Source organism: Vulpes lagopus, chromosome 6 (assembly GCF_018345385.1).
Source record: "Vulpes lagopus strain Blue_001 chromosome 6, ASM1834538v1, whole genome shotgun sequence".
In the NCBI taxonomy this organism is placed as follows: Eukaryota; Metazoa; Chordata; class Mammalia; order Carnivora; family Canidae; genus Vulpes; species Vulpes lagopus.
The window spans coordinates 108,187,427-108,200,555 of record NC_054829.1 but is presented as its reverse complement, the minus strand read 5'-3'; the positions used below and the strand labels follow the sequence as shown (position 1 = coordinate 108,200,555).

The 13,129-nt window shown below is 37.1% G+C and overlaps 2 protein-coding genes across 13 annotated transcripts in view; one reads left to right on the top strand and one right to left on the bottom strand.

Moving 5' to 3' along the window:
* Positions 1–13,129, bottom strand: part of ALPK1 (alpha kinase 1) — a 129,586-nt gene that overhangs the window by 65,211 nt on the left and 51,246 nt on the right. The gene's annotated exons all lie outside the window — the stretch shown is intronic.
* On the top strand, positions 3,764–4,110 carry LOC121493525 (dolichol phosphate-mannose biosynthesis regulatory protein-like). Its single transcript, XM_041759460.1, has one exon. The coding sequence runs from the start codon at positions 3,764–3,766 to the stop codon at positions 4,016–4,018; it is 255 nt and encodes an 84-aa protein (XP_041615394.1). The 3' UTR covers positions 4,019–4,110.

Genomic DNA, 13,129 nt, shown 5'->3' with positions numbered 1-13,129 from the left:
CATACAGAACATCTTAAAAGTAGCCAGAGAGAAAAGACAAAGTAACTTCAAAGAAGCAACAATGAATTTATAGCTACCTACTGAAAGCAACAATGGAAACTAGAAGACAATGAAAGGATATCTTCATATGCTGGGGGAAAAACCTTGAAAAATAAAAATATTTAAAAATAAACATCAACAGGTTGTTACTAAACAAATCTCTAAAGTATCTACTTTAGGTAAAAGGAAAGTGATCACAGATGAAGGGCCTGAGATTCAAGAAAAAATACTATGCAATAAAAGGTGACTTGTTGGCTAAATATAAATATTGACTGTATAAAGCTACAACAATAACAACATATTATGAGATGAAAAATAGAAAAAATACACATAAAAACAGCATATATATCAGGAAGAGAGTGATGTTAAAGTGTTTTAAGATCTTGGATTTGGTAGGATGAAGGGAGATATTAACTTTAGACTGATAAAACTTTCTAAGGTGATCCTTAAAAAACTTAAATAAAAAACTATAACTTTTAAACTAGTAGAAGGTAAAAACTTTTTGAAAAGAAACAAAACAATCCAAAAGAGGCAAGAGAGGCACCTGGATGGCTCAGTTGGTTGAGTGACTCACTTTTGATTTCAGCTCAGGTCATGATCTTAGGATCTTGGGATCAGGTCCCACATTGGGCTCCATGCTCAGTGCAGAGTCTGCTTGTCCCTCCCCACTGAGCAAAGAGCCCTGCTCATACACTCTCAATTTCTCTCTCTCTCTCTCTCTCTCTCTCTCTCATAAATAAATAAATAAATAAATAAATAAATAAATAAATAAATAAAATCAATCTTTAAGAAGAAGACAAGAAAAGAAAGGGGAAAAAACTAATGAAGAGTCAGGATAAATTTTTTTTAAAGATTTTATTAATTTACTTATTTGTGAGAGAGAAAGAGAGTGGGAGGGAGAGAGAATCTGAAGCAGATGCCATCCTGAGCATAGAGCCTGACGCAGGGCTTGATCTCACAACTCCAAGATCATGACTTGAGCTGAAACCAAGAGTCATTTGCTTAATGACTGAGCCACTCAGACACACCAGAATAAATTTAAAATACAAAATATGATGGTAGAAATAAATTTGAATATATCAGTACTTCCAATAAATATAAATGAACTAAATGCTACAGTAAAAAGATAAAGATAGATTTGATTTTTAAAAATAGTTACATGGATTTACTTAAAGCATAAGAATAAAGAAAGCTCAAAGGTAATAATATAGAAAAAGCTGTTTTAAAAAATACTAACTAAAAGAAAGTATACGTATATTAATATCAGACAAAATAGACATTAAGGCAAAAAAAATGTTAATGAAGATTAAAAAGCCACTTAATGATACATGGTTCAGTTCACCAGGAAGTTATAGTAGTTTTAAACTTGTAGCATCTAGAAGCATAGCTTTAAATATATATGAAACAAAAAGTGAAAGAACCATAAAGAAAAATATGCAAATATATAATCATAGAGATAAAATGTAGAATTCAAAGTGGAACATAGAAGGAAAATTTTTTATTACTATTTTTAAAAAATATTTTTATTTCTCTATTCATGAGAGACACACAGAGAGAGGCAGAGACATAGGCAGAATGAGATGCAGGGTCCCCACGGGAAGTCTGATGCAGGACTCGATCCCAGGACCCCAGGATCATGCCCTGAGCCAAAGGCAGATGTTCAACCACTGAGCCACTCAGGTGTCCCTTTATGAAAGGATATTTATAAGCAAAATACTTAGAAATAAAGAATGTTCGAAAATTAATGAGTTGAGCTGAAATAACCAAAAGGAAATAAATAGAAAAAATAAATGAAAAAAGTAAAAGGAAATACAAATAAGAACAGAGATTAATGTAATAAAAAACAAATATTCAAAAGGAAGTTTCACAAAATAAAGTTCTTTCAAAGGACCACTGAAATTGACAAATTGTTGGTAAACTTGATCAAGAGAGAACAAATCATTTTAGGAGAGGGCATTACAGATGCTACAGAGATTTTTAAAAAGCAAATAAGGGAATATTAGAAACATTTTTTTACCAACAAATTTGAAAACTATAAAATGGGCAATTTCTATAAAAGCATAACTTACTTAAAAGAAACCAAGAAGAAACAGACAAACTTTATGGTCCTATAATCTTTTTTTTTTTTAAGTTTTTATATATTTATTTGAGAGAGAGTGAGCAAGCCAGAAAGAGAACACGAGCAGGGGGAGGGGCAGAAGGAGAGGAAGAAGCAGATTCCCTGCTGAGCAGAGAGCCCTTGCTGGTGCTCCATCATGGGGCTCCATCGGGGAGCTTGATCCAGGGACTCTAGGATCATGACCTGTGCCAAAGACAGATACTTAAACAACTGAGCTACCCAGGCACCTTGTATGCTCCTATAATCTTACAGAAATGTAACTAGTAGTTGAAAAATCTTCCTACAAGGAAAACACCAGGAATATACAGTTTTACCAGCAAAATCTTACCAAACATTCAATAGGCCAATAAATCCAATCTTCTGCAAAATATCCTTTAAATCAGCAACAAGTGGCTAGAAAATGTAATTTAATAAAAATATGTCTTTTACCATGGCAAAAATATGTAAGGTATAATAAAAATATATATGTGTATATATATATGTGTGTATATATATACATATATATATAAATATATGAGGTAACCTAAGAATAATTCTAATAATAAATATGTAAGACTTCCAGAGAGAAACTATAAAACCTACTTCATTGAAAGACATTAATGAAAATCTAAATACATTAGGAGATATTCTGTGGTAGGGTCCTGGAAAACTCAGTATTGTTAAAATATCAATTTTTCCCAAATTTATCTATCTTTATGCAATTCCAATCAAAATCACTACAGCTTTATGTATATTTGTGGTCAACCTGAAAAAATGATCCTAAAACTTATGTGGGAGGATAACATTCAAGAATATTCAAAATACTTTTAATGAAAAATAACAAAGAAGGAGGGGGAATGTCATAATTTTTGTCAATAATCAACATAAAATCATATTAAATGATGCAAAAGTTATTGGCACTAGGCTAGGCAAATTGACCTTCTAAATAAAATAGAGTCCAGCAAGAGACATATGTATATATGGAAATTCAGTTTATTACACTACCTCAGCATATGATATTGAGCTAATTTATTTATTTTTTTAGATTTTATTTATTTATTTGACAGAGAGAGAGAAAGCACAAGCATGGAGAGCGGCAGGCAGAGGGAGAGGGAGAAGCAGGCTCCCCACTGAGCAGGGATCCCAATGCCTCCATCCCAGGACCCTGGGATCATGACATGAGCTGAAGGCAGATGTTTAACTGACTGAGCCACCCAGGTACCCTGCTAATTGGTTATTTTTTTAAATCAATGCTAGTTAAAGACTTATATGTAAAAGACAAAAATATCTAACTTCTAAAGGGGAATATCTAAGGGAGAACATCCTTTTGATCCCTTAGTTAGGGAAGAATTTCTCAAACATTTGTAAAAAAAAAAAAAAAAAAGCAAATGACCAAAGATTGATATTTAATTGGAGGGATAAACTTCTGATTAGTAAAATGACACCATAAAGAAAGTGAAAAGACAAGTCCTAAACTGGGAGAAAGTATCTGTAATGTATGTAACTGACAAATAATTTCTCTTTAGAATATATAAAGAATTCCTATAAGTCAATGAGAAAAGGACCAATCACATAGTAGAAAAAGAATAAGCAGGCTTCCAGCTGGGGTGTGAGATCGTGGGGGAGATGGCCACGGGGACAGACCAGGTGGTGGGACTCGGCCTCGTTGCCATTAGCCTAATCATCTTCATATACTACATCGCCTGGGTGATTCTCTTGTCTTCCATCGACAGTCAGCGTGTCATCCACAAGTACTTCCTGCCCAGAGCCTATGCTGTCGCCATCCCACTGGCTGCCGGCCTCCTGCTGCTCCTGTTTGTGGGAGTGTTCATCACCTACGTGATGCTGAAGAACCAGAAGGGGACCAAAAAAGCTCAGTGAAGGCCCAGTGGGGCTGAGGCTGGTGGCACCCCTCTGCCACCATTCCAAGTGTGGGGGTGCTCAGGACCCATCCAGGCACCATGGCTCCCTCAAGCCAGGGCTCCCTTTGGACATCCCGGGGATGGAGCTGTTCAGGACCTACCACATAGGCCTGCTCCTTCCTGTTCAACTTTCCAGAAGCCAGGAAGGAGGATTACTGGGAAGCCTCCCTCCTACCCCTTTCTGGTTCAGGGCCTGAAAGATGCTGGTTGTCTCCCTCTCACCTTCAGACTCCCTGTCACCTTTTCCTCTGAGTTCTATTTTGTTTCAGTTTCCCTCCTGTCACCTGCTGATGTTGGACTTGGTAGGTTCTGAGGCACCATGCAACCTTCCCCCACGTGGCCTGCTCCTCCTCTGAGGCAGCTTTCTTGGGTCTGACATAGCCTCAGACCCCACCAGGACTTCAGGACCTGGAAAGCCTAAGGGGAGGACTGACAGGCCCAGGGGTTACCACCAGGCCTCAGGGCACATTAGGGGGGCCATAGTGGGCCCCCAGACCAACTGCTTCTCATAGAGGCCCAGCCCCCTGGGCCCAGCACTGGCCAGTTGGGGGAGAACTGAACAATAAATGTTGATGATGTGTTAAAAAAAAAAAAAAAGAATAAGCAAAAGACTTGAACAGACACTTCACACAAGAGAAAACATTAATGGCCAATGAACACATGAAATGTGTCCAACCTCATTAGTAATCAGGAAATACAAATTCAAACCATAACTATTCACAACTTTTTTTTTTTTAATTTTTATTTATTTATGATAGTCACAGAGAGAGAGAGAGAGAGGCAGAGACATAGGCAGAGGGAGAAGCAGGCTCCATGCACCGGGAGCCTGATGTGGGATTCGATCCCGGGTCTCCAGGATCGCGCCCTGGGCCAAAGGCAAGCGCCAAACCACTGCGCCACCCAGGGATCCCCACAACTTCTTAATTGGGAAAAAATTTATGTTGGCTAACAGATGTCAAGAACAGTCTATGTTACTTCCATTCACCACTGTTGGAAACTATAGTTTGACATTATTCAGTAAAATGAAAAATGCGCATAGTGGGTACACTGTAACCCAGTGTCCACTCTTTTTAAAAAACAAAGAAGATTTTATCTACTTATTTGAGAGAGAGAAAATGCATGAGCAGAAGGAAGGGAGGGGCAGAAGGAGAGGGAGAAGCAGACTCCTTATTGCCTGATACAGGGCTCTATCTCAGACTTGGGATCATGACCTGAGCCAAAGGCAGATGCTTAACTGACTTAGGCACCCAGGTGCTCCATCCGGTGTCTACTCTTAGACATATACTCTAGTTTAGAGAATATCTTGGACCTGTGTCTAGGGAATATAAGCATGTTTACAGTGACACAGTTTGTAATAGCAAATAAGCAAAAGGAATCAATCCATATGTCCCTCAACAGAATAGATTAAAAAACTGAAGTGTATTCATACACTGGAATAGAATAAGCAAATAAATGAAAGAATTACAGTTACATATAGCAATATGGATGAATCTTAGGAATATAAAAAAAGCAAGTCACAGATGATACATGCATAAAATTTAAAACACTTTTAGCTAAACAATATAACATTATAGGATACAGACTTATATGGTAAAGTTACAAAGAAAAGGACGTGAATGATAAACTAAAAATTCAAAACAGTGGATTTACTGAGGAAAGAGTGAAGAAGATGTGAGGGAAATGTATGAACACAGAAGACTTCAAAGAAAGTGGTATGTTTTTTGCTTAGATTAATCTATGAGACTCAAAGAAAGTGGTATGTTTTTTACTTAGATTAATATATGAGCATCCATCATGTTCTGGGTATATTACACCTACTTTATAATTTTTTGATATTGATATTTAATGAAAAAATTAAAAAGAGGGAAATAGAAATTCCAGTCTAGGAATATTGTATAGGTAATAAATATCAGTTCCTGTCCTTAGGGTTGGACTCAGTGATTCCACTGAGAGATAGTAAAGGAGCCTTTCAGAGCATGGAGGAGCACTTCTCTTAGGACTTCTCATGGGACTAGGACTTGGAATAGCTGGGAAAAGAAATGAGGAAAAGAAACCTAGCTGGAGAGTGATGTGACAAGAGACCTTGAGGAGGAGATCCTCATCTTGTATTAAGGATCCATGAGTTAGCAGGGCCTACTGAAATAAAGATGAAATAAAGATGAGATAGTTTAACAAACACTAGATTGCCAAGAAATTCAATTCACCTTTTCCTTCCACTTACAAAGAAAATTAAGAAGTGTGCTGTGATTTAAAAAAAAAAAAAAAAAGGTAGGGATTTCTATAAGTGAAAGAGAAGTTCTTTCCAATGGCTCTATTTATCTCAAAAATTCCAGCCTAAGCACCACACCTTGTCAGAGTGGGAGAACTTCTCTTCAAGTTGTCTGTCCCTCCTGCCTGTGTGCCCCACCCTCTCCAGTTCCCGGCTGCTCAAGGTGTTTATCAAATGTGACTGCACAGAAAAGTGCAATCAGAATGTTCCGGGTCACGAATGGGTTACTTGCTGGCCTCAGGAAGAAAGAGGAGGGGAAAAAAAGGTCATCATCACAGGGGCTGTTGCTCACACTCTCCAGCTACGGTTACCCACTCCATCAGCTATGGTGACATCTGAAGAATCATGAGCCTGGCCCCCATCGCTAGAAGAGCAACATCTCAGGTCAAGGTGAGCCAAACCTGCCATCTGGTTCTGTTCAAGAATCCTATACTTCCAAAGGGTATTTTCAGTAAGAGCTTTCTTTGTATTTTTGCACCTTAAATGAGAGAAGAGTTGCCACATATACTAACACCATATGTCCTCAAATCCAGAGCTGCTATGACACTAGGGGGCCTTCATAAAGCAGGAAAAAATTACCTTACAAATTTTGATGGGCCTTCAAACTGAGGAGTATACTCTAGGAGGCAGATGTTGTCCACCCAAACTCTGAGAATCTGAGTCAGGAGGAGGTTGAGTAACTTGCCCAAAGTCCCAAGCAAAGATCAAGATTAAGAATTCAGGGGTTCTGACTTGTCCTCAAAACACGCTTACCTTCTCATTAAATAGATATCAGAGTTCTAGAGAAAAACACAGCAAGAATAAATTCACTGGAAGAGAAATCTTTAAAAGGAGAAATGGTGCAGACTCAACTGTTATTATAGCCTCTGCTTTGGTGGTTGAGGCAACTGAAATGCTCTGTTTAACAGTCGGAAAGGCAAACCTACTGGATGTTTCCAGGGGTGGAGTAGGAGGAAAGTCCAGATGATGGTGTGGTATGTATATGGAAATGGCATGTAGTATACTATGATATAAAATTCCCAAGGCTATGAAGCATTACATACTTTTGATGAAGCCAGCAAATGTGGGGATTATGGTTACTTGTGCAACAAAACATTTTCAAATTTCTATTCATAATTCTCATAGCCAGGAAAGATATTTTGCAAAGTCAACATAGATTTTGAGTCAGAGGTAGCTTACAAAAGAAACAGTCTATCTCGGAGAAAAGGCATGTGTAAGCTCTGAAATGACAGAAGCAGCAAAATGATGATTTTAAAATGAAGAATTGGGGGATCCCTGGGTGGCACAGTGGTTTGGCGCCTGCCTTTGGCCCAGGGCGCGATCCTGGAGACCCGGGATTGAATCCCACGTCGGGCTCCCGGTGCATGGAGCCTGCTTCTCCCTCTGCCTGTGTCTCTGCCTCTCTCTCTCTCTCTCTCTCTCTGTGACTATCATAAATAAATAAAAATCAAAAAAAATTATAAAATGAAGAATTGTACTTTTGCTCTCTGAGCCATCAGCAGGTAGCCAAGGAAGGCACATGCATTTTGCAATTAGGGTTCTTGGGTTTAAATTTCAGTTCTGTTGCTTGTTAGCTGAGCAGGCTTACACAAGTCATGTCTCAGCTTTCTCATCTGTTAAAAAAGGGTAGTAATAGGACCAATCTCACAGAGTTTTATAAGGATCAATTGAATTATATTGTAATATTGTATAAATATAAAAATGTAAATATATATGTAAAACACAAGGGATATGGCCTAGCATGTAATATATGCTCCATAGTTATCAGTTATTGTTATCAATAAAATTTTCAGGAAATGAAATTTAACTTTTTAAAGTTAACCTAATTTTTCATTATCTTATTTGGGTTTGATCTGCTTGTTGACTAAATTAGCATTTATGTTCTTAAGACAGAAAATTGCTTGGCTACACAGTTTTTGGAGTCTCAATATTTTTCCCAGTGTAAAGTCCTATAATAATTGTATTATTCCTTAAGTAATTCCCTAGATCCACATTCAATTAATGAATAAAAATCTGTTAGAGAATTGAAATATTACGGCCAGTTAGATATTTTCAGGAAGATGTGAGTTTTATCTGCTTAAAAAAAAAAAAAAAAGCCCTTAAAACCCAGCCAACTTGGTTTAATCAGCTGTTTGTGTCCAGCACTCAGCCATTCTTCCCTCTGTCTGAGGTGGCAGGAAAGTGAGCCCTGAAGTGGCTAAGGGAAAGAGCGTCCATGGGATTACAGATCAGACTGAAACACCCCCAGGCCCACATCATCTTCTTCACCCTGAGATACACACAAAGCTCTTTATTTATTTTTTACTTAAAATGTCAAAGGCGCCTGGGGGTGGGCTTCTGGATTGGGGATTGGCAGACCACACTCCTGGGCTGACATAATAAAAGTCCACCATGTGGCCCTGTGATTCACACAGCGTGTGCATGTCACCAGCAACGGATGGGTCTTGGCAGGGAGCCTCCTACTGGCCTGGGAACAAATACTGCATTTTCTCGAGTGGCAAGAGTCTGTTGAGGCAGAACCACCGGGATATCCACATACTTTGAGGGCACAGAGGCAAAAGTAACATTCAGTGAGGCAAACATCCACACACTGAACTACTTCAACACAGTGATAACCAATAGAGCCCAGAGGCAAGAAGATCTGTAGGACAGTTCACAGTAGGATTTTACTATTCCTGTGTGATTTGTAAGGGGGAAAAAGGTGTCTATAGAGAAAAGGCGGCACATTTATTTATTTATTTTTTACTTACCTCTTGACAGCTCCTATGCATCCTACGGTATATACAAATTACAGAGTCCTTAATTAACATGGGTCACTTTAGGAGCCAGAAAGATTCTATTAGAAAACCAGACTTAATTCTGCTCTCCCTTTAACCTGCAGAGAGCTTTGAGGCCCTCCTTTCATCAGGCTGGTTTGGAAAATGAGTATAGTTTTAGAATGTCAGGATTCTCCACTTTTTCTATAAGAGTTCTGTTACTGGGTAAAATGTTGCTCAGTCACAGAGTGAATGTGCTCAGGGCATCAATCACCTGATTTGGGGGATAACTTGATTGTTTTTGAACTACTCCACTCACTTTCTTTGGTAGTTCCTCAAGCAGAAGAACTCACATTTTCTTTTTTCTTTAATGAGGAGGATGAAGATCTGAGATTTAGTGTTAATTCTATTCTTTGCTTTTAGCTAATGAAGGAATATTTGCCACTGTAGAACTAACAGAAAAAAATTAAAAATAAATAAATCAAAGTAAGCAAGAGAAACACATTAGTTTTTATACAATCTTTTTTTTTTTTAAGATTTTATTTATTTATTCATGAGAGACACACAGAGAGAGGCAGAGATACAGGCAGGGGTAGAAACAGGCTCCCTGCAAGGAGCCCGATTTGGGACTCGATCCTAGATCCCAGGATCACACCCTGAGCCAAAGGTAGACACTCAACCGCTCAGCCACCCAGGCATCCCTTTATACAATCTTTTACTGGCAAAAATTAATGATGTGTTTCCTTAATGTTTGGCTTTAATAGCTAACTTACAGGTTTAAATTATAAAATAATAGGTACTGCCTTTGCAAACTCCTGAATGATAGTTAAGCATATATGTTGAGTACCCATTCATTATATATTGTACTTGATACTTCTGAGTGTTGAAACAGAATAGACACCCCTCAAAGACAGCCTTATCGGGGAAGTAAAATAAGTTTATGATTTAGCTTATAAAAAATTCCAAAGCAATATTCTGACTCATCAGGATGAGTTTACTTACATTTAGACAAGTTGGAGAATTCATTCTATCCTTTCCACTATTATAGAAGCAAAGGCATTCATATTAAATCTTGACAAAAGGAAATAGAATTATCTTGCTTTTACAAGATTACAATGAGGAAGATAGCTAGTAATATGGCCCCCATTTGAGGATAAAGTCAGAAGTTCAGTGGTTTGTCCAAGTTCATAGGTGTTAATACAAGCTTTTAAACATCCAATCCACTGTGGTTTTATGTGAGACCATTCTGAATCCCTGGCTTTTGTGGGGAAGGAACCAATAAATACACTGAAAAACAGAATGCATTACTTTGGTAGAATATTGATTCTATGACAGAAATGTGTATGCTAGGCTGTTTAAAGAAACATCTTGCGGGTTGATTCTCAAATTTTAAAGTGCTGGAATAACAACGGCTGTGTTTTTCCTGGGGAAAAAGTATCCTAATTTTGACCTTATTCAAGCTACAATATAATTCCAGAGGGACCAATGAAGGGGAAGGAAAGAACTGATGAGGTCTAAGTGGTGATTGCATTTATAGATTAATCCTGACAGGGAGCAAATACATCTCCTCCCAGGAGGCCCCAGTATAGTCAACTAAGAAGTGGGGCCATTATTTATGAGCACAGTGGATTTTTCCCATTACAATAAACATTTTAATTACTTTAAGTGAAACATTCTTTTTAGTGGTAGTAAGCTTAAAAATTACATACTGTACTGTCATTTTTGGTCATTTCAACTGTGTATGCAAACCTCTCTTATTCTTTACACTGTTTCATACAGTAATTTGTCTTGCTCTAAAAGCAAAATGGGAAAATGGTATACATTTATAAAAAGGCATTTTACTTACCAAAACCTGCAAGACCCCACATGGGGAAAGACTGGGCCAAACGAGTAGTGGGCAGCATGGCCCCAGAGCAATTTCATTTCCATCCGTTTTACATAGTGGCTTTCCATGTATAATTTCATTTGAGACTAAGTTAGGAAAACACTTATCCAAATGAATCAATGAAGGTGGAGTAGGACTAGAATAATGATGCAATTTTTATTTTCCAATAAAATGACAACTTTTCATTCTAGGAAGATACTACCATATATCACAAAACATTGCAACCACATAAATCAACAATAAAAGTTGTTACAAAAGAGTATCCATGAAAACTCTTGTGTCATGGGAGCAAATTTGTAACATGAAAGCCAAATAATCCATTTCCTCAAAAAGGGGGGGCCCTCCATTTTCTCACTGATTATATTAAGTCACAATAAATGATATTAAGGAATTAGTGTTAATTTTTAAGGTGAGATAACAGTACTGTGGTTATGTTAAAAAAAGGAGTTTGTTTTAAAAAAGAAAAGAAAGGGGTTCATATATTTTAGGGAAAATATCCAATATTTAAAATTAAATATTATTAAATATTAAATATTTACAGATGAAATTGCAAGTAGTTTGAGATTTGGTTCAAAATAATTTGGGGTATAGAGGTGGGGAGAAAGTGACGGTACAAATTAGACAAGATTGGCTACAGATTGTTACATGTTGAAGCTGAATAAAATATATGATTTCTTATACCACCCCCTCCACTTTAATACGCTTGTAATTTCTAATAAAAAAAGTTTAAATATTGTTTCAAGGACTGTAAGCAAAAAGAAATGGTCTTAATAAACTCTGAGAAACAGAAAAAGGCCATTCTGAAATTATTTTATATCTGCCTAGTCCCGGGTTTAGATAGCCAACAAAACTGGGCTTAGCCTTCCTGATATGAACCCTACTCTGTAAAGTGAAGCCACTGCTTCATCTGATTCTGTAATTAAGTCCAGACTATGATTACGTATATTTCAAGTGTTTGCTTAATGAGTTATCAACAACATGTGTTTTTAATCTCAGCCCATTCCACCTACATCCTCATCATATAATTTAGGCTTTTCTGCTGCACTTCCCAGTTAGTAGTGTGTGCTTAGAAATCACAACCCAATTTGAATATTATCTGAAGTAAAATATAAACAAAAAGTTAAACGTGTGCAAAAATAATCATACCCAATACTTCAAAGCCATTAGCACGGGTAAATGAGCACTGTCTACAAAAACAAGAGAAGCACGCCCCCTATTAACACTGTCTTGGGAAATCACAGGCTACTCCTGGATGAGTAGAGAAGCCAAGCCTGATTTTAACAAAACTATGTCACACACTTCTGTTATTCTACTTTCTACAGAATTAAAAATTTAAACAACTCAAAACAAAAATTCCAAACTGTAGAAAGAAAATCTCCAACTTCACCTCTCTTTAATTTTTTTTTTTTAATGTGGAAAAGTAATCTGATGATTTGAATGCTTGGAGTTTTTAAACTAAGTTAACCAATACTTTTAATATATAGTTCGCTCTCATAGACACTGCCAAAAGGCAGGGTGGAGAGGGAAATTATCATTGGTTGAATCCTTTCTGTATTTTAGGTACTATGGGAGATACCTCAGACACAAAATCTTAAAGGATAGGCTTTATTATTTCCACTTTAGAATTGAGAAAGTTGAGGTTTTGGAGGCTAAGTAACTTGCCCAAGGTCTCATACTTCATAAAAAGCATATTCAGACTTTCCAGAAGATTTTGACAGGATGGGTGTTTTTAAAACATTTTGCCTTCCAGCTTAATTGGCACAGTCCTGAGTATTTCAAAATATATAGAAAAATAGGATTAATGGAAGTCCTTTTAAGTACTCTTAGATTCCCAAATAAAAGAATTCTATAAATATATATGTATATATCACATATGTGATATATACTTTTCTGATGAATCAATTTCTACCAGCCTGGTCCAAAGTAACTTAATCAAATTCCATAATTTCCTCTAAACATACTACAAAGAGACAACTGAAAAGTCAGAGACTAATTCAACTGGTCACTCCTACTATTTTCATGTCAGAAAGACAATTGCGTACAACTGAATTCTCCCTAGACTCTGGGCCAGAACATGCTTTCCTATCACACTCTATCTTCTGCACGTTCAGGGGAGTTTTGTCTCCTAACAGATAATTAAAGACATAGCAGTGCCACTTG

Coding starts and splice junctions, on each gene's coding strand:
- LOC121493525 (XM_041759460.1), top strand. CDS start 3,764: ATGGCCACGGGGACAGACCAGGTGGTGGGACTCGGCCTCGTTGCCATT.